Genomic DNA, 22,246 nt, shown 5'->3' with positions numbered 1-22,246 from the left:
TTCAGAGGCCAATTGCGGTTATATTTTCGCGTTAGTTTCTACACTTACGTGTCCCTTTCCATGGAATAATGATCAAAAGGACAAGGACGTTTTGAATTTGAAAGGGCTCAGAAAATCAACCATATGTTCAGATCATATGCATCAATGACAACATTTGCATGATCTCCTTTGTAGAGGAACGAATTCCCTTGGATTGAAGTTGAACTGAAGGACTCTCGCCAATTAAAAGGCCTGAACGACCAGAGCAGTTTTCCTCTTTCTAACTTATTTTCCATACTTTTAGTTTAAATCTAAGAGTTGTGCTTAAAGCTTTGGAATCCCTGACTGAACTTGTCGACGCAAAAACATGAGATGTAGTCTTAATACAAGACTATTATAATTGAAAAATAAAATATGTAGGCCAGATAAAATTGGGTGAGCATGCAAATTTTTGGACTTGATTTTTTTGCAGATTTGCACGTCTTGATGAAGCCAATCCCCAATTGATCAATAGGAAACGACTCAATGACGTAATGATATCGAGAATAATTCATTCATCATGCTCAACAAATGGTTCTTGTGTTTACAACAGTTTTTACCTTGATATTTGACACTCAACTGGATTTTCCACGGCACTTTAAGAAATTGGTTTCAACTCGAGAGGATGATGGCTGACATTTGGAAATGAAGATGACAAAACTAAAAAGAGCTGTTCCAAGAAATTTCGCTAAACTACTGTAAAATTCTCGTTAGAATGAAGAGACCTTTGGAAGCTCCAGAATGCATCTTCCAGCGATCTTATGTCGATAGTCAGTTGCAGACTAATCAAAGTCCATCCTCTGACATATTTGATTGCACCTCCATGTCCCTCCTCTATCAATAGTAGATTTGATCTTCGACCCCAGAAAAACAGGGGCAATCTCAATGGATACTCCCGCATATTTACCAAAATGTCACTTAATCGTTTAGTGTCGAGTTCCTGAGAGATTGAGTGTTGCTCATCCACAATATTTGGATTCACCGGGAGTGGCCTTTCATCCACGTTATACGCATTACATAATAAAGATCAAAGCGGTAATTTGCTCCCATCCAGGAGGTAATTGAGATTTGGCGACAACACTCAAATGAGGCGTGTCATCTTCACTCAACCAGAACAAACCCAGTGTTGCCAAACAACATCGTGCCGTCAAATTGGAGCCCACTCATAAAAAACCAGTGACATGATTCCTGCGGAGATAATGATCGGGCTGAAATGAATTACGTAACGAAATACGACGCACTTATTTTTCTCCCCGAGAGAAATCGCTTATTAGCTGGTTTTACCTGGAAATCAATGAACAGTGTCAAACTCGGGCTGTGAGAGCTAGCAGCTTGTCCCAAAAGAAACGAGGGAAAATTCAATCAAAATCAATTATCTCGGGCGATTTCTCACCACATTTATCTTCGTCATGGTGATCACTGAACTCAATGAGGGATGATTGGGACTTGATTGCTAGATTAAAGCATCAGTTCTATAATTTCTCCTGCTCTCACTTCATGAACAAGTTCAATTCCAATCGCTCTTGAGGGAATTAAATAATAGAGGGAGCTAGTGTAGCTAAGCGGTCTAGGCGTTCAAATCTCGGTGCTGGTTACAATCGAGGAGTAGAAGTGGTGTAGTGGTTAGCGCTAATTCCTTGCTTGACAGAGCTCCCGGGTTCGAATCTCGCAAGGAAACTTTTAGACGCTAGCGACACCCACGCACAGAAAACCAATCTCATACCGGGAATAAACTGCTTATTGGATATGGATATGGATCATCTGATGCCTGACGTCGCTGGCCAGGGAGGTGGCCAGGGGCCCTATCACACAAAATAAAACAAAGGAAACTGAGGCGAGTTTTTTTAAATGCTCGGCTTGGACCTTACGCAGAATGAGCATTTGCTCATCTCTTTGGCCAATGTAGTTACATACCGGTTAACATTCAACTCCAAGGTACGAGCTTTAAAAAACTAGCCTCTGGATAATGTTGAGATAGGACAAGTGGTTCAGGAAATATGACATGGAAACAGTTTACCCTCCTAGATTATCAAACTCTTGGTCAGAGCAACTCAAAAACAATCATAAAATGATAAACTTTGTTCGATGCAATTAAGCCCCAATCAGTTTTGGAACATTTTCCAGTAAAGACATTATGTTCAATGTTTTATTGTTATTGAGAGTAAGCCCAAGATCCAAACTTTGTGTAGTCAATACTACATAACTTTGACCACCTTTTGAGCCCAAATTTGGCCAAGTTAGTGAATCTTTCCATCACGCTGAGCTATCATTTTGAATGAATCAGGAGATACGATTTTTTTCACTCTTGCCTCGGGTCCATGTTGCGAGAAGTCCGTGGATATAGAAAGAAGCACAAATGCTTACGGTACAGAACACATTTGGGTTGGGAGAATCCAACACAAGTAAGGCACTTTCCATTTCCCTTCCTTTCTCTCTTTCTCTCTCTTTGTGAATGTATATAGTTATTTCTTGCTTCTTCATTCTTTGTCTATCTGTCTGGGTACCGAGCTTGGGGCGATGAAAGACGGTGGCCATAATGAAGTCGAGGACAATAATAAGCCCGAGGTCTTTATCACTATGAGGAAACGTGGCCGGAGCCAAACCGCAGCGGTTGTCAGTCGTGCGAAGGCACTAGAAAACAAGCTTGGAGTGCCCAAGTCCAATGATGATGATGATCATGGTGATCATGACGCTTTCGCCTTGATGATCTTTTTTATTGGTGGGTCCGAGATTTTTCGGGCTACTTTTAAGAAAAATGGTTAGCAATATGACGCTTTGGTCGGTCAGGTATTTGGCATCGAACCAATCATTTACCGGAAACACACGGTTACCAGAAAAAGATGAATCGATGAACATTCGAACCATTTATTTGAATTCAGTTCAGCCTTGGCAATTCGGGCTGGACTTGAAAACCAATTTTAACCTTTTGTTTGTTGGTAGTCTCGTTTACTTATGATCGAATTGGAAAGGGTTAACCTGAAATCGATTTTGCGAACCTTGGAAATTTCGCCGAAGTAAAGAATACTTGAAACCTTACGCGTTTAAATGCAAATGACAAAAATGAATATTCGGTGGTGCAACTAACTTCTGAGCTTTAGAATTAGAAGTGATAAAATTAAGCAAATTAGTCTTTTTTTTCACGCTCGACACAAATGACAAGATTTGACGCCCAAAAAACACCCCTTTCCATTAATTGCTTGTATTAGAATGATAAGGTTGTTGTTAATCATAAGTATGCAAAAGGTGGAACTTTTCGCAGTATTACAGAAAGCTTTCACTTCTGATTGAAACATGTTCTGCAAAAAGCTACCCCCCAAAAATGGACTTATTATTCATAGAAGATTGTCTTCAGTGTTTCCAAAAATATTGAAGATACTATTTTGATGCGTGCTAAAATATTTTGAAAGCTAACATACTTACCACGTTATGTAAATCAGCTACATGATACAATTTCCCACGTGATGATTTTCAACATCAGGGTGACTTACTACTCCTACGTCCAAATTGCTGCATTCAAATCAACAACTTTGAAGTCTTTGATTCAAAGGAAATGAAACAAACGAAAAAGACGTTGGAAAATTAATGCATGTTCCTTCATCACACATCCGGGAAATGCATTTCCATTGACTTCATAATCCATTCAATTCCGAGCACAGCTTTAGGCTTGCCGAAAATATTAGTCAATGGATTTAACGCACCTTCTGGATTTGGAACTTTTCGTTTATTGTTTTTCCAAATCGCAGCTCGTCTGTCGTCTCAAACTTCATTACTTTTTAACTTTTTTGGGACAAGAAGCAAATAGCAGATCGGCCTATTACTGATGAAGAAAGTCCATATGATTACGACAATTTGTTCCCAACGTATGTGTACAAAAGACAAGTAGGTCCTACAGTGGTGAACAAAGACCAATTCCTTGATGCCATTACCTTGATTAGGTTGGGTTTTGTTCATCCACTCAACATAGCCAAGGTCTACGTATTTTTTGAAGTTTAAAACGAGGCCAAGCATGAACAGAAGAGACTTGCAATAATGCCTGAATAAATCCAAGATCATTCGTTTGACTCAAAAAATTGCCAATCGAAGGGACATTATGTAATCATAGTCAAGTACATTGAAACAGTAAAAAACCGGGCATGTTTAGCGAGTTGTTAAAGCTCATCTAGATTTAATGGAATCCATTTAATACCAAACAATGGGCTCAATTTCTTTCGAAGAAGGCTTTGTGATTGTGTTCCGTCGGAATTGGCAAAAACAACCTCATCAATTGATTAGGGTCCTTAAACACTTTTTATTCCCGTTTCAATTCTTCACGATCCCAAGCTGCTCAGAATTAGCACAACGCATCTCCCAAATTGAGATGGCACATTTATCCATAAAACACCATAAATCGTGGGCTCAAACAAGCCTAGCAGTAAAGATTTCTCCTATACCGTACCTTTATTGCATTTCTCCCGTCAGGCAGTACTTTGTTTCTCAGAGACAAGTTTAACCTTTGCCAGGCTGATCTATCTAGCGTTGTAAACAAACGTGTTTTCGCTCACGGATGATGCACAGCTCGGCTTTCAAGAATATCAGCCAATGTTTTTTCCGTCTGTTAGCATTGCCTATTTCTGGGTTAAGTTAGTGTCCATAGCTCAGGCATCTGTGAATGTGCTCATTTCAGGGTATAGAGAAATGACCAAGGAGTAAAGAGCAAGGAGCCAAGCCTGAAGGCCAGACCTCTACGAAGTGCTCTTGAAAGCTGGGAATGGGGCACAAGTCGATCAATCAAAACGCCAGTTAACCATGACTCGAATGATGAAGCTTAAGTAAGCTCGAAAGCCGAGCCCGGGATAATATTATGTCATAGCAAGTTCCACCCCTCCCTGCAACCTTTACTTGTATGTATGTAAGAGAAATGTACTCAACTCGAACTTGAGTAAATAAACAGGCATCAATGAAGGATGAGGTACGATTTGTCCCATGGCAAGTCTTTTTCCTGTTCTTCGCTGCATAATCAGTTTGTTTAAGGTCAACTGATTGAGTGCTACATCTTCGTTCTTCGTTTGTTCGCCACGCATCTGACAAGACTGATAAGTCAATGTTCCCAACAACGACAACCGGGTCGACCAATAACATCACAGCTCTTATTACTCCAGTACTTGTCGGGAATTCAGTTCGTGCTCGATGAGACTACTTGTGACGACCCTGTAAAGGCCACTCGAGCTAAACGCCAAGGTGATTCAAATCATCTCTCAAATATCTGTTAATAACGCTCTCTCCTGAAACACAAGACCAAGGTCACGCCAAGATCCGATACCTAAGATCTAGTGCGATAATTATGTAATGATATTCCCACTGGGATTGCTCTGAGATAATTGCCTTGTCATTAGACCATAAAACACCAACCATGAATGAATAGTCTGTAGGTAAATGCTTCGCCTCCACCCTTGAACCGCCCTCCGTCGTATCTCAATTTCAAAGGAACATGATGATTGTCGAGGAAGTAATAGATAACTATTATGAAAAATGTGCTGAGGAAACAAATTTACCTCCCCCAATTATCCGCCATTACTTGCTCGAGATCCCTTAATGGAATTTGGGCGACTCAGAGACCTAAGATAAGCGCCAATTCACGTACGCAAGTTGTCGGACAGAACTGGAAAATAGAGTGGCAAACGGAATTCAGTACAGATTGGCGATTGTGAAGGACTGACTAAAGGAGGAGGAAATGTGCCCGCAAAGTGTGTCACCATTGACTTTATGGATGTCTCATTGTTTATATGAAAGATTACACCAATCTGTTACGATTTGGCTCAAGTATTGTTTGCCACAGTCCCACCTACGTATAGTAGTACGCACATTCCGTACAAATGAGCATTGTTCGTTGTTGTATCGTCTATTCGATGGGGGACTCACTTCCTTGTACTCGTACGTACATGGCAAAGGAATCCTCCTGCATTCAATGGGTAATCCCAGACGTTCTTAAATATGGCATCAGCATCCATTTCCCTCTCAAGATCAACAACGCAACCAAACACATGGTGCCTCGCGTATGTAAATGAGCCTTGGGCCAAGGCATCCCTTGAATCCTTTGGTGCTCGTACTTCGAGACTTCGAGATTCAAATTTCACCGCCAGTCAGAATCATCCTCTGGCTTCCCGAGCTGCGTACATGGGTTGATTAATGCCGCCAATCTTTCAAACTGGCCGATTAGCCAGATAAGCATTGATCACTCCCACAAGAAAAGTACAAGACTTTTCTCCCAGGTGATTGTTTGGTTCCGGAGAGAAATTTATCTCACCATTGTGTCCTCCATCCCTCTCGCGCTCTCGGTCTTTCTTTCTTTCTTTCCTTGCTTCTTTCCTTCTCCCTATGAAGTGAGCGTTTGGATGTGCATGCCAACTTTTTTTTGATCGATCCTGTCGATCCGTAAATAGTGATGCTCAATCATCAGCGCCGTTAAGGTTGGGATCTGAGTAAACCCGACGCCTTGGACGAACTTCTCGAGACACTTGATTATTCGAAACATATGTTTGAAACCAAGGAAGGAAGGAAGAAATTTGACTGGGTTCACTTCTGAGCGAAAAATATTGCACTAATGGAAATGTAAAACTGGATTAGAGGGCGCAGACGATCCATTTGGAAAGAATGGCCGAATCATGACGCTCCATGACTCGGAATCCCAATGCCAATTCAGTGCTAGAGAGGAAAAAAAAGATGCCATCATTTCGCCGGCTTCAAAAGGCAATGCCAAACACACACACTCCTAGTAATGTTGTGTGCTGTACACGTACAGATACTATTCAGAATGCCAACCCCGAGCATCGTTTGCTTTGAATACACATGGATGGATCTGTATATGCCTGAAAAGATTTTGATTAATTGTCACGACTTCCTGTCACTCCTAAAGAGGGCCCCAAAACCGAGGACTGTCAACACAAGTGTTCGAAATGCCAATTTAACCTGGAAATGTTAGTGCTTCAAATCCCTTTTTTATCTCGCTTGTTCGCTCTATTTGTCGAGAGCCAAAGTGGTTCTTGTTGCGGCGTTTACATCATAAATAGAGGAGGGATCGTCATGCCTTATTTTCTGACATAAGGCACGTACTTGGAGGTTCATTATTCGTGCCTTAAATTGAGCTCCCCCAACAGTTTTGCATAACAAATAGGTAACATTTCCCGGTTCGAAGGGATCGCCAATAGCATGGGCCATATAATTACGGCGAATCTTTTTGAGAAACAACAACGTACGAGTAGGTAGGTAGGCCAAGAACGAAAAACTGTTTCCTATCCATCTTCTTTGGCTTTAGGGAGGCAGGCTTCTCTTGTTTCTCGTCCAGAGAGACTTTTTGATTTAGGATATGAATAAACATAAGGATATTCATCTTTGCAATAACTCTCGTTGTTTACATGTGCCGACAGGGATTTCACTTATAAGTGGGAGATATCACATGACAAACAATATTCCTCAACCCGTAACCAACTTTAAAATTAGTGCAATCACAAACAGCCCAAGTACGAGTATCTTTACAAGACATGTTCCGGTCTCTTCCTAGGCTGAACCGATTAAACTCTGACGAAGTTGCCACTTTGTCAGTTCATAGCAACACTTCAGAGCGACCAAACATACCATAGCACTAACCGTTCGAATCATCACGCTTAGATTGGGCCTTATACGGGTGAAGGGGGGGAGGGGGGGGGGCTTGCAATGATAAAAAACAAGTCTTGTTCGAGCTGGATTGAGACGAGTTCGTGATTCATCCCAACAATCCAACCATTTCAACAACGAGCCTAGCCATATCCGCACGCAGACTCCAACATGGTCGTCTCTCGCCCACTTCAACTTATCTGTGTACAGCTAGATTGGGGAAACAGTTCCCGAAATTCGATTTACAACGCATGAAGACACAATTGGGAGACAAATTTGATCAATCTATTGCATATGAGAATCCGTATTCCTAATAGCCTCGTCTCAACCAAAGATCTACAACGTAGAGAGCTTACTTTGCAAGGAAATAGCCACTCCTAATATGGAAGCACGTTTTTTGATTGTACTTTGGGCTAAGCGGTTCTAGTTGGTTCTTCTACAAAAGTTTCAGTGATGTGCTCTCGAGTCACAAGATCTACCCCGAGGTAGTTTGAATTTGCCTACCAAATCAACAAATGTGTGAGATGGAGGAGAATTTAGAAAATTTCGAACCATAATTGACATGGTGTCAGAAGTCAAAAATTGACGAGGTGAAGGGAAACCCGGCCTCAGAACTATTTTGCCACTCTGTTTTTCAATTCGGTGTGACCCACTTTGTCTGGCTTCGATACTTTCCCCAATTCTACTCATTCATTCATATTGAACTCTTCTTCTGAATAGAGGCTTCAAAATGAAGCATTTTACCCTTGAAGTCCGAGGCGCTAGTGTCTCGTTGCTAAGATAAGCATAATGTGTTGCTTTTTTAAATGTCATGCCTGACCTTTCCCCCGCGCCAGCAAGAGAAGTAGGATGCATAATGGGATTGTTCCGTATAAATAAACACATGCATTCAATGATCACTTCCACTTTCGAGGCAGGCGAAGCCTCATACGCTTTTGAAGCCATTCAAACAGAGCCTCCAAGGACAGAAGACGGACAACATGCGTTTCTCAGGACTTGGACTAACCACGAGCGAAATGATAAAGTTGATAATAAAAGAACGAAGGCGGTGGGATTTCATAACGCCAAGATAGGGTAACTCTTTTATTTTTTATCGTTAGTTTCTCTCAAGACAAAACTGAATCAATTAATTCTCCAATATTGATCAGCATTGGAATATATAGATGGGTATCATCTCTGATCACAAATACGTGAATTTCGTTGTTCTGGAGGCAAACGGGGTCCGAGTGGACAGAATAAAAACAGAACTTCCCTTTCCCCCCTCGATTCTTCACAATTCAGAACAGAGGTGACAAATGAGAGAAAGAACAACTTTTCGGGAAATGGGAAAAAAGACGAACAACAAAACACTCCTGTTTTTTGCTTCTTACTGCAAATGGTAAGAATTCCAATGAAATGAATGCACACTCTGGGAAACTCAACTTAAAGCAATCAATGGGAATAAATAGATTTGTGTCTGTGCGCAATCAGCACTTTGTAACATATCAACCCTCTTGAGGCAAACACTCAAATTGGAGTCGAGTGGAGAGAATCAAGAAGCTCCTCCACCGTTTTGGGCGTATCTTGGACCATATTGTTTGTCGTCCTTCGCGACGGAAGGGTATTACTCGTGAAAGTTTCTCGAGCCTTGGGTCTGGGTTCTGACAATCTTCGATCACTAGTGGTTAGGTTAGAAGAAGTTGCGGTGGTAGAAGTAATAGTAGAATTGGTCCCGTCACAATCAGCCATGACCAGGCCGCCTTTGAGTTTCTCTCCCAAGCGGTTCAACTCTTGAACGAGTCGTTCATTGGCAGTATCCAAAGCGGCGATCTTCTTCTGTTGCATCAAGATCATTCTTTCCTTCTCACCTCGATCTCCATCCATGTCCACGTGATCTCGTCGGAGTTGGTCCTCTTCGTTAACCAGTCGGTTCACCATTTCACGAACCGAGTTTTCTTCCCTTTGAACTGGACTTGAACATGTCGAGTACTCTTGGTGCTCAAGCTTCCGTTCTGTTTCAATCAATTTGATCTGGAGGGTTTCCATGGCATTTCGAAGCTCCATGATCTCGTGCTCATAGTCAGAAAAGGACTTGGCATTCAATTGGGTTCGAGAGATCCCCCCACGGTGAACGCCTTTGTGTCGTCCATGAGTGGAGTAGCCTCCAACTCCACCGGTAACAGGGCGTGGCAAGGTGTGGCTAGTACACTTGGGAGTAGACGTAGCATCACTCTGACACTGACTAGAGTAAGTGGAGTCGTCACTTGAATCAGTATCGTCCAAGGACATGGTGGACATCTTTGCTCGCCGCAATGGCAGATCAGTGGCGTGTTTGTGCCGATGAGGCCCCAAAATGGCCGAGGATGAGGAAGAGGAAGCCGAGCTTTTGGTCGACCACATTCTGCCTTTCATTTGTGCTCCCGGACTTGGGGTCAATGATGTGGATGATGAGGTATCGGACGAGAGTGAAATTCCAGCCTCAGGCTTAGCAAAGATGATTGAAGCTGAAGACTTATTGCTGCCAGAGTGCTGTGGAATTGGGTGCGAGAACGTGGTTGAGTTCCGGTCGTTGTTCCCATTGGCTTTGGGTCGTTTGGGCAAGGTCCATGACCACGTGAAGGTGGACTTTTGTTGGGGATTGCCAATTGGAGTGTGCTCCCCTTGGGCCTGGCGGAGCGACGTCAATGTTGGCTGACTAATCTGTTGTAGTTGGTTGATAGTTGGCCGATGGAGTATGTTATTGATGTCATCCAAGAGCTCTCGCAGCCTCAGGGCTTTGGCATTATCACTCGGCATCTTCCCAATGTTTTCGAACAAAATGCAGTGCAAGCAACTTAAATGTTTTCCCAGATCTGTTTTCTCAAGGGGTGAAGCCAAATTCGGGATCCAACCATCCTCAGCTAAGGGACTCGAGATCTGGTGAAGAAAGCTCTTCATGGGCCCACTTTCCTCGTCCAAAAATGAGTTGAGAAACTCCATGGAGTTCTCTTTGCCCTCATAGCGGGTGAAATTGGCCAAAGTTTGCAAGGTCTTGGCAATGAGGGTTAAGTTCCGATTGGCTCGTTTTGACGGGTACTCATCCGTCAAGTTAAATAGACTTGGCGAGAGAATGGCTGGACAGAGGTAGCGTAGGAAAATACACGACGAGATGAGATTGTCGCCCACCTCCGGTTTACCCACGTGTTGCAAATATTGGCGTATCTTGTAGAAGCATCGTTGCAACTGGATCGGAAAGTAGGAGTAGCTCTTGGCAATCCGACTCCACACTTGCTTTACCGCTTTTTGCAGATTGGCACGATTTGTGCGAAGTTCATCAGGATCGCTCACTTTAATTGGATCGACCTCCAGATCTTGATCGTTGAGGAGTCTCTCGGTGATAACGTTCTGTAGGGTGCTTTGGAGATAACGCTGTCCAACCAATTTGATGTAGGACTCCATAGCCTTGGTGGCGATGGAATTGCCTCGAAATGTGAGATGCTCGTTCTCAATATTTGAGATCTCGTCCACGACGATCTCGGCCAAGACATCTTCAGCAATGTCCTCCCCATGAAACACGTTCATAAGTGAAAGCGACAGCTCTTCTTTTACTTTGACACTGATGTTGGGCTCAAATAACTTGCAAATTGACTTGTACTCGTCCTTCAGGAAGTAGAGAAAGTCCTCGTAATCCCTGAGCGGCAGGATATCAACACTTTGAAACTGACACTTTAGTCGAATGCTCGGGGACTCCCTTCGCGAGGATTTATCGACGGGGTGCCACTTCTCTTGCGCATATCGCGATTGTATGGATGCAATGGAGATTTTGACCCTTCCGACCGGTTTCTTCGGCTTCTTGCGATTGCCCTTGTCTTTATGAATATGCAAGCTGATCTTGTCGGTGTGAGGGAGATCCTTGAACTCAAAATGCTCACCCCAAAAGCACATGCCATCCATTTTCTTGGACGAAGTCCGGGCGTACAGCTTGTCATCCACATGGATCTCAACGTAATACTTCTTATTGTCACGAAGGCCCTTGACCTCAAGCACAACCAGTTTAAGACAATTGTCAGTTCGTCGTCGGTCCTCAGTGAGCATGAGAGTCTTCTTTAGACTCTGGATCCATTCATCGCGTTCTTTGGCATTTTGACATGAAAAGTATCTCGTGGTCCCACTGGATGTGTAGGTGATTTGAAACCAGGTGTCCTGGCCGATAATGGACGGATGCACAGGCTGGATGGTGATGTCTTCAGCATTCAAACGAAGACGATCAACCAGGCTCTAAAATTTGAGAAAGAGAAAGAGAAACTTTAATCGGTGTACGTTATGAGAGAAGACAATAGGAAGCTAATAAGAATGAGAAATCACCCGTTGGAGCAGATTATGGCCCAGAACATCAAAGGCAGATTTTTTTTTTCAATTGAAAACGAGAGTCATCTTTTAAATCTCATGTGTATGTGTGCTTTTGTCGGCGAGTGCAACCATGTCAATACCAGGGTAACGGTGGTTATCAGGGGGAGAATTTGTAGCGACTAAAATCGAAGAGCAGTGACATCTTCATGAAACTCCGCGACAAATGACGTTAGAAATCAAGTTTGGAGAGTGGAGCTTACTCGTGGTGATGGCATTTTCTTGTTTACGCTTAGCCATGCATGATATCCGGCTTCCTCAACTCGAGGCTCAGACGAACCATTCACGAAGAAAGAGGCAACCAACTTCATCTAATTCTACTTCCTCGTTCTCTTCCGAATTCAATCTCCGCCTTCAAAGTCCTCCTAAATTCTCTCCTCACTTCAGTTCTGCTCATTTGTCAAATGTCATGGACTTTTTCAAGTGCAAACGAGTCACTTCATTTACTGTACAACTGAAGGCAAGACTCTGCGTTCTTCATCCATCATTTCTAATATTTACACAAGATCTGTGTCGAGATCCTTGCGCTCTATTAAATCTCTTTCTCTCAACGATCCGATTTCATCCTTCAGATGATATCGCACACCAAATTCGACAAAATGGATTCAGAACCGCAATTATTAGCGTGAAAATTTACTCACGCTCCACTGTCCTACATGCAAGGCGGCAAGGAAACAAAGCAAAAATATACTACGGGACTGTCTCAGTTATTCGGTTGCTCTTTCAACCAGACACACGAAAAGCTCTCTCTCTCTCTCTCTCTCTTCATCATCTAGCTAGGTAAGTAGTTCACTAATGGAACATAACGTTCTCGACCAAGTCTGAAGTCTGTCATTTGAAGTTCTGAGAGTCTGAAATGGAAATAATTGCTTCGCGTGTACGAAAAATGTAAAAGACGAATTTCTATTAAACGTGCCCGAACAGCCCTCTTCTTAAATTGAAGGATTTTCATTTATTATTGTGAGTTGTACTACTGACATTCAGAAAATGAGGACATCCGTGAAAGGGGTAATCATGGCGATGTCAATGATGTCGACATGTTTTCAAAAAAGAGACGCCGAAATGGAGCGTCAGTGTTATTGTCAAACATCAATTTCTAAAAGAGATTTATTACAAGAAAGACACTCACATTTACGACCTCCATATGTTGGGATCACAAAACAAAAACACGCAGCCAGCCCTGAACTAGGGCTCAGATTTAATGACTATCTTTCATTAAATCAGCTGATTGATAAGGAGGGACGAGTTTTATCAGTGACCAAAAAAATAATCTTACGATAAATGAATCACTTTCCTAGTTAAGAACTTCTGGGGTTTAAAGCCAATTGTTGTGGTCTCAACAAAAATGCAAGATAGGTGTATGTTGCTTGTCTATCAATACTTAAATTTGACATTTGTTGTAGGCTTGGAGAAATACATTTCCTTTTGAATTGATCAATAATCTCTCAATTCATTTCGCAGTTGAGTGTTTGATTGATGACTCATCTCACAAGACACTTGTTGCTTTTTCATTTATAACTTAACCGTGGCAGCTGACGGATAATAAGAAATGTCGACTAATTCGTACATATCAGTTATTGTTTTGCGATCACATTGGTTCAAACATCTAAGTCAATACATTGTATCTAGGGCGAACATACCTTGTGAGATTATTTTTTTGTGAACAGAGTTGAAAAGCTCAGGAGCAAATTAGTTTAGATTTGCGACGTGAAGGCAAATAATGCACCTCGTGAAATTGGGTTAAAACAACTCCAAACGAGGACGTTTCGATCCAGATAAAGTTGGCTGCGAAGTGTTCTTGATAATGCCATTTACTCGTATCTCGCTCTAGAGCTTTACGACATTGGGAACGTAAATCCTTGGGACGAAATATTTGAGACGGAAGAATAAATAAGCGGTCCGAAGTTTGCGAAGCGTCAAAAGCATTGCAATTTGCTCAACTTTGAAATTGTCTCCAGACGAGTCTCGACCGACAAATAGAAATCCTACGGTCAACGATCAGCGAAGAATCATTCAAATCATGGACAGTCCGAAACTGTGTGTATTATTCTTTTCTTTTTCAATTTACTCCTGAACACCCCCGTTGTCAAGGCCACTTTAGTAATGAAATGACCGGCTAGATTCTTCCATGAAATAGGGCCCATGATGTCTACGCCGACAACTGATGGCTCCGCTCGTCATCTCTACCGAAAGAATTTTAATTTCACTCCGCTCCTGTAACTGTACGAACGAACGAAAAGAACGTCCAATGACCATGAAAATGAAGAGAGCATCTCGGGGAATTTCACATCATCGGTCCTGTCCAGGCTTTAATTTTGTATCTTTCCTCGCCATTACCCCCGAGAGGTATCGATTCGTTATGTTTGGCTAATCTGAATATTGGATCGGAAATGCATTTGCGTTTTACTCTCGGTGTAAGCCTTGAGGAAAATGATGACATATGGAAAGGGCAGAGACGTCGTCTTACCTGTGTGGATTTAATGAGCTCGTAGCTCTGCCCGGAGTTGTTGGACAGAGACATGGCCGAAGCCATCACGCCCCCTGATGATCCACCACTTTGACCTAAGCTCCGTCGCTTGGTCAGATTCAGGTCCATGATACTCATCGAGCGCCAACGGCTCTCCCTCATGCCCTTTTGGGACGGTTAGATCACTTTTTGCCGTTGGTTCAAGACACTGACGTTTTCACCCATCAGGCTAGACAGAGGATGATGGCTGCAATGGTACTTGTATCACTTGAGTGGTGTTCCTCATTCAACGCACAGATTTTTGTAGCGACAAAAGTAAGGAAAGTCGCACTAAAATTGAATTCTATTTTCTTCTTTTTAGCACCGGAAATGAGATGAAGACTTGGAGGCAAAGAACTTGAATTTCGCTCACCTCCTCAAACTCGAGTCCACTTCTTGCGAGATGTTGGATAGTATGGCTGACGACACAAAAGTTGCAGGCACTGATCAAGCAAAGTTTTGTTGTAATGAACTCGAGTTCTTGCAGGGATGGACTCCGAGCCAGGCGGAAATCTCTTGAGAGGGAGGTCTGTTCCCCCAACACTGATGATGCTTGGGATGAATATCAAGCTTTCAGAAAAACGAAAGTGTCAATGCATGCCTGGTAAACGCGACATAGAGATTGGAGCGTTTGGAGATCAAAGCACCACAGGATCCCTCGATGGCCGCTTAAGTGTAGCCGAGAATCCGGAGCCAGAATGAACACAAGCTCCAATTTGTCGTTAAACAAGTGGAATCAGGCACAATTGCGGCGGAAATTGATAAGAGATTTTCTCGCCTTTTTGTAGTAGTTCAAAGTCACAAAAACTCACAACATGAACAATTGTCAGGTCGTCCGTCTGTCTTGTTCATCTTGCTCAATAACTCCGCACACTAGGAATCGAGTTAGTATTCAAATCTTCACACTCGGGAGTGAATCACCAATCCCAATGCATTGTTATGACTTATGAACGTTGGATGAAGCCAGTCAACGTGGATGATGGTGGCAGCAAGTCTTCGGGCACTCACTACCAAGATCCCTACCTAAATTCAAACTGAGATCGCTCGAGAATAACACCACTCCACACCTACCTCCAAAGTCCTCCAACTAACCTAGGGGGGAGCACAACTAGCCAGACACAGCCGAGGAAACCGAAACCGAACCCGAGGAGCGAGCAGCGAGGACCGAGGAGGGTGCTCCTCCAGAGAAGACCGACGGACCGACCGACCGAGAACTCACAGATGAAGAAGGCGAGGACGAAGAGGAGGAGGAGCAGGAGAAGGAGGAGCACGCCTCTCCCCATCCATCCCAGGCATATTGCATTCAAGATAGTTCACCCAAGTTCACCTGCCCGAACCGAACTCCAACGAACTTAATCCCAACCTACTGCCAAGCCATGATGGGACCGTCCGTTCATTTCGTTTCAGAACAACACCAAGCTCGAGAATTCCCGAGCGGCGGGCCAACAAACGGGGGGGATTCTTTGTTTAGTACACCACGCACTGAAGGGGAAGGTGTGAAGGGGGCAGGACGCGGGACCTCACAGGCACCCATCGCACCATGGAAGACGACGACTAGGAAGGCGACAGGACGGGGTCCCTTTGGGGCTTTAGTACCTGAGCTTTGGTGATATCCCTCACTAGCCAGCCCCATTGAATGGCCAAGCATTCCGTCACATTGAAAGGACACCCTTCTTGTTCCAACTTTCAAGCCTACCAACTGTTTAGGCTTGCCAAAGAATAGAGTAGACTCTTGGTCAAATGAGTGGTACGATTGGGCCAAACTAAGGCTAGGTTTAGGGTATAATGTGGCAGTTATGGCAATATTGGGTAAAAAAGAACAAAAAATGAGATATTTACGATACATGAAGGAATGTGAATCAACGTTTGGAGCATAAGCGATTACTACTCTGTCCTCGAGATCAAGTCCTTTTGGGCACGCAAATGAACGATTTGGCGACACTCTCTTTTTCATCCCTTTTCCCTTGTGACTTGCGCGTCTCTGCAGGGAGACCAAAATGTGTGATTTTTTTTATATGGCCCCTCGAGATCAAAGACACTCCATCTTCAAGGTATTCTACTTGCTAAATATTAAACAAGTACCCTCTGCTTTATGACTTATACATTCGTTTTCATCTCAAAGTTTCTAGATTTCTTTCTTATCGGACGTTTGACTGAGACAAAGCTGAAACGAATATGGCACAAATTTGCAGTTCAGCTCTCGAAATAGCCACTCTGTGTCAGGCAAATTGGCGCTGATCCATTCGTACTGGTTCGGGGCCGCTCAACTGGCCCGGTCCGATCTGTCCGATGTACCGGATCGGACACCTCAAAATGTGAACGAAAAGGAAATATATATCGGGACTACTGAATACAGATTACCTCCAATGATGACTAAGCTACCTTTGGACATTTGAGGATTCCAGTCTTGTGCACTTGACAAGACTACTAGCATATCCAGCGATTGGGCAAAATATTGCACTGACAATGCTAGATTTTGCTTTCAGTCATACCTTGTTGTACGCTGAAGATAGAGAAGGAATTGGGTGCACAAGTACATAGGAAATCGATTGTCATTTACATATCTCTGTCAGCACTCGACATTCATTCCTACTTCCCTTTTCCATTGTCCGATCAACTTGTTCGTGGATGAATAAAGGGCAATCCCATTCTTTATATTTGCAGTGGCTTTCCCTTCATGTGAACAATATCTAATTAAGAATGCAACAGAGCCTCGACAATTTGGCAACAAGAATCAGCAGGCAACAGGACCAACAACGAAAAGACTCATTTTAAAATGGAGATGCGTGGGTGGAAAATGGTCGTGAATCAGCCCATGTGCAAGCCCAACTTTGGGATTGAATGCCGAAATTTGAGCTCCTCCAAAGAAAATGCTGCTTATGAACGTGCTGAAGTTCAATGTTCGTGCGTGTTCGCATCAGTTTTGGCAAGAAGTTCAATTGGCAAGTCCACAAATTTAGGAATACGAATATTTCTCTTCAAAGCTACGGAGTAATGAGGCCACACATATATACACAAGTGTGCAAAAATTTTATGAGCTATTGAGTCTGCATTGAACTGAGAGGATTGGCTGATACAATCGATGCCACTTGTACGAACTGTTTTATGCTTTAATCACATGTTTGCGCCAAACTTGGAATCGTAAATCCGAGAAGAGTGAATGAATCATGATAAAAATAGTACAATATTCCTGGCTTTTTTTTGTTTAAAGTACTGTGTTTTTACTTACGTACATTGATACAATAAACATGTACAAACTGTTCCACTCATTTTAAGTGGAAGCATAAATTCGAGCTACTTTTTATTTTTTTTATAAAATCTACCAACTATTGGATATCAAATTTGGGCTGATGAAACTGAGAAATTAGGTCAGTCTCGATCTAACGGGCAACATCAAGCCCATTCATTATGAGTACAAAAAAGTACTTGATGATCATAAGTATAGGGGTCCAAGTTGGTGGCCATCGATTAAACATATGATGTCTAGGTGACTGTAGACTTGATAAAAGCCGCTTTGACCATCTGTGGCCAAATTTGAGCTCTCCATAATCGTCCAATGGACGTACGTACGGTTACTTCACCCAACGATTACTGGCATAAAAAGCACATCATTTTATTCCCAACGAATGATTTCACAGGCAGAGCAAACCCAGAGCTACATTAACCAACATAGAGGGAAGAACTCACTTCAAAAAGCAGGGTTTTTCTTTATTTTGAACTGAGGAGGCAAATAGAAAATCCCCTCTAAAACGAAGTTTGGCCTTTCAAAAGAAAACACAAAGAATGCAACCCTTTTCTGTTTTTCCATTCTACATAGCAAACTGATTCAAAGGGAAGATATACCCTGTTATTTTACACCCCCTGCTCATCTTCCTAGAATGTGAGCAATGTTTGGACCCCAAGGGCCGATTCCATTTTCAAGCAGGCAGCAGCACTCCATCGAGGGGAGAAGAGTACGTAGTTGACCATAAACTAAACAAACAGATTGATGAGGAATAAATTCCAATGTTATCGCCCGACCCGGCCCATCCACAGCCTGATCCTCGGAGCGACTTTGGAAGTCAAAGTTTCCTCTTCGTTAGTTCGCTCGGATCTCGGGAGCAACTTTGATGATCCTTCCCTGAACGTTGGAAGAAGGGCAGCCGTGAGTCTAAGAAATACCGACATGTATCCGTCAGTATGGTGGATATGAATGAACAACCTTTAGCCTCGAAACTATTGAGTTAGGTGCCCAAAGCCCAAGATTTGTGCTTCAATTGACTGCACGGCGACTATAATTGATGGTAAGGTAAGAGGGGAAGTAGGGACGTTGTAGGTCAGAATAGACAGAGAATGATTGGAGCTTGTGCTTGGACATGTTCCAGAAACGATTTTAACACATTTCGCAATCACTAAGTGGTCAGGACTATTAATCTTGTAGCCTGTGGAGGGGTTTGTTTGTTTCTTGATTCTTGCCCACATGCAAAGAGAGAATACGTGGGGAATGCTAAGCAAGAGGGGGGGGGGCACGCAAATGACGATTTTCCTAGGGAAGTAGGTCATTTAATTGTCACAATGGAAGCATTTCTCAACTTCACGATGACACTTTCGTGGAGATGGAGATTCACAATGGCAGAAGACATCGTTTTCATCCCCTTTTTTGTACGCTGTACGGAACACTACAAGTACTACAAGATCGACAAGTCGCACTCTATCGTAAATCATTTTGTCCCAATAACACAAGTCGCCTCCTTCCACGATGAAGAGAATAACAGTATATAAGCCTGGCTTGTTGGTGTCATTTTTGAGATGTCAAATCAAATTTATTATAGGGTAACTTGTTAGTGGTTGACAAAAAGACGATTCTGGCAAACAGGGACTTGATTTCAGAGATTGGAGGTTTTGACTTAAGTCTTCATTTATTTTTCCGGACCATCAACAAGTCAAGGTTATTTTCATTGGTGACAAGGTGGTTGATTACCTATGGAAAAGTTTTTTGCTGATGTGCTTTGAATTAGGACAAGGGAAACAAGGCAATTCCTTCCTGTTCTGTCTAGGTCAATAAAGGTTAGATGTAGATAGACATCATGGGCTTCCGTCAAATGATGACATGAATGAATAGGATATCGGTTGCCGTCGATTTCCGTTGCTGTTCACGAAAATACTGAACTCCTTACTTGAAATAGGCGTAAGCAACGTTTACATTTGGGGGATGGAATATGCAAAAGCTTTTTCATGTGTTGGTTATTGACAACCAAGGGTTTGCGTAAGGGTTTCTGTCACATATTTCTTTCTATAAAAAAATGATATTTTTTCCCTTTGTATTGAGATCTTTTCTTTTGGGAATTGCAAATTCTTACGTCGAAACATTGTCTCAAAATAGAAGTCTGTAAAAAAAGTCGTTATATTCCATCGATCACAATCTCGAGAAAAATCCATCTTTTTGATCCCCTCCAGAAGGCCAGAGCACTTTGAATTCCAAAATCGAGATTGGAAACACCTGCTGGATTGGCTGGATTTTCGCACTTGAAAACAACTGATTGAAGGCATCAACCCATGTGGCACCCGATAGATCTGGTCCTTCTCACCCGTCCCTTTGTAATTGTTTGGCTTATAGTGTACCCACTCTATTGTATGTATGCTGTCCAGTTATTCTATCTGATTGAGCAATTGTTCTCAGACAAAACCGAGTGATTCACTCATTGATAACATTGTTCAGATTTTTTTTCAAGATTACTCCAGTCCTCGCAGTTTTCAAGGTTCCCTGGCCATTGTATTCCCTCATATCCACAGCATCGGTCAGTCACACAGAGACGGAGGAAGTTCATGGACAAAATTTTGGTCTCATCTTCACCGATTTTGGTCTTTTTCCACCCATCCATCCATCCATCCAACCCTCCGGGTGCCAATCCTTGGCAGGTGTTTTTATTATTTCTCCAACTGAAGGATGGAGAGGCTCTAATGAGTCCCTCAGATACCGCCGATGATTGGTCTTCCAACCAACGAGTTGCCCTCGAAACAAAAGAAACTATCCACCTGCCACGGAACCAACGCCTACTTGGCCATTTCATGAGTTTTGTCTGTCCATAAATTCATGATAAGAGCCGACTTCCTGAACTCTCAAAACCCTGAGATAAGTTCGAACACGAGGCAGCTTCTCCCTTGCAAGGCATTTTAACTGTAAATCTTGCTAATTGACGATATTTATTCCCATGGCTTTAGTTTTGAAGCCACTATCCGCCACTTCAACCCAGAGTTGGGATATGATATTACAGGTTTCTGAAGCCGGACTATGGCTTCATCCTGTTTACATTGCTCACTGAGCCAATAACCACCTGCCAACTTTCGTGTTTCCATCATCTCTCAGCGAATGAGCATCCAGTTTCCTGTTCAAAAAAAGCTGATCACGACACCGGCTGGAAAATGAAAGCAACATTCAGGACATGATCACGAATGTCTCACCATGTTTGGTGGACGATCATTTTACATGTCAATGGATGTACCATACAATGCACTGTACGCATCTAGGGAGTGAAATCACAATCGGAACGAATAAATCCAGCAAGCTTAACCATCTAAAAAAAAGAAACGAAATTCGCAAGCTTTCTCAAGAACCTCGGAGGACGTGGGTTCGAAGCCCACTTTTGCAACGATTAAGCAAATAACCCTTTAAGGACGTATCTAGATATCCACGAAGCAAGGAGAAGAAAGGGAGATGCTCTCTACCCGAGCATCCTCCGAACTCGAAACGTTTTCAACCCCTCGCCAGATAGAAGACCCCCTGCTTCACCAATGTGGCCCAAACACCACGTGACCGTCTCGGTGACCAAGTGAGGTGGACCCTTTCACCCTAAAACGGGGTTGGAACAAAGAGGCGAGACAGAAGCGTCAGCATTTCCAAAAGGGATTTGAACTTTTAAGTGAGCTGGCATGGTATGATGATTTGAAGCTTCATGTCAAGAACGAAAGATTGATAGAGGATGCTTGAGAGTAACAATGCTTTTAATTTTTGCTAGGCCTCCGAGAGGTACATTCAAATCGAATATTACCTCATTTTACATTCACGTCTATTTGCGTTAACAATCCGACATGGGGGAAAAATTGTACTCAATTTCCCTCGGCCCTGGTGATCATTCGATGGAGATATAGTATAGGCCGAAATGATGCGGACCACAGAGCAGAAGAATTTACAACTCATGATTTTTCCTCAAGTGAAAGAGCTCGAAGAACATTAAGGCTATATTGTTTTCTTTATTTGAATGACAGATTAATCTGCAGGCATCATGTCGAGCTATAGCTGAATAAGAATGATTAACAAGTATCCCCTTGCAATGTATGTTCTTCACAAGGCTAAACTACCTGATACACAGTGCTTTTTACACGCGCCAATGGCCTGCGTCAGCCCGATTTTTTTTTAATTGTCCCAAACAATTTTGGCATTAACATCCTCCCCATTTTGTTTCCCTCAATCTTGAAGGTTTGTGCTTTTTCAAAGGGTCCCTCGAAATGCCATTATTCTGCGCTTTTTCCCTTTTCCGAGAAAATAATCTGATGACATTAAAGAAGCGTTCAAAGTCAAAGCTTGCGAAACCATCACATTTTCAATCGCCATTCGCATCGAAGAAGATTCTGTCCGCTTTTTCTTTGTGGGGCCACGAGAATAATCGTTTCCATAATCACGATCAGATTTGACAGAAGTTTCTTCATCATGAAGAAGATGCTTCAACTCTGCCGAACCAACCGCAAATA

The 22,246-nt window shown here is 42.7% G+C and overlaps 2 protein-coding genes across 2 annotated transcripts in view; both read right to left on the bottom strand.

Moving 5' to 3' along the window:
- The window catches only part of LOC131889968 (uncharacterized), a 65,838-nt gene that overhangs the window by 18,428 nt on the left and 25,164 nt on the right, over positions 1-22,246 (bottom strand). The gene's annotated exons all lie outside the window — the stretch shown is intronic.
- Positions 8,718-16,130, bottom strand: LOC131889957 (ras GTPase-activating protein raskol-like). The gene is made up of 2 exons (XM_059239192.1): positions 14,480-16,130; positions 8,718-11,883 (listed from the first exon to the last, which is right to left on the bottom strand). The coding sequence occupies exons 1-2, from the start codon at positions 14,639-14,641 to the stop codon at positions 9,154-9,156; spliced, it is 2,892 nt and encodes a 963-aa protein (XP_059095175.1). The 5' UTR covers positions 14,642-16,130; the 3' UTR covers positions 8,718-9,153.

This window comes from Tigriopus californicus, chromosome 11 (assembly GCF_007210705.1).
Source record: "Tigriopus californicus strain San Diego chromosome 11, Tcal_SD_v2.1, whole genome shotgun sequence".
Taxonomy (NCBI): domain Eukaryota; kingdom Metazoa; phylum Arthropoda; class Copepoda; order Harpacticoida; family Harpacticidae; genus Tigriopus; species Tigriopus californicus.
The sequence above is the reverse complement of the archived record's forward strand: the minus strand, read 5'-3'. Positions and strand labels throughout refer to the sequence as shown.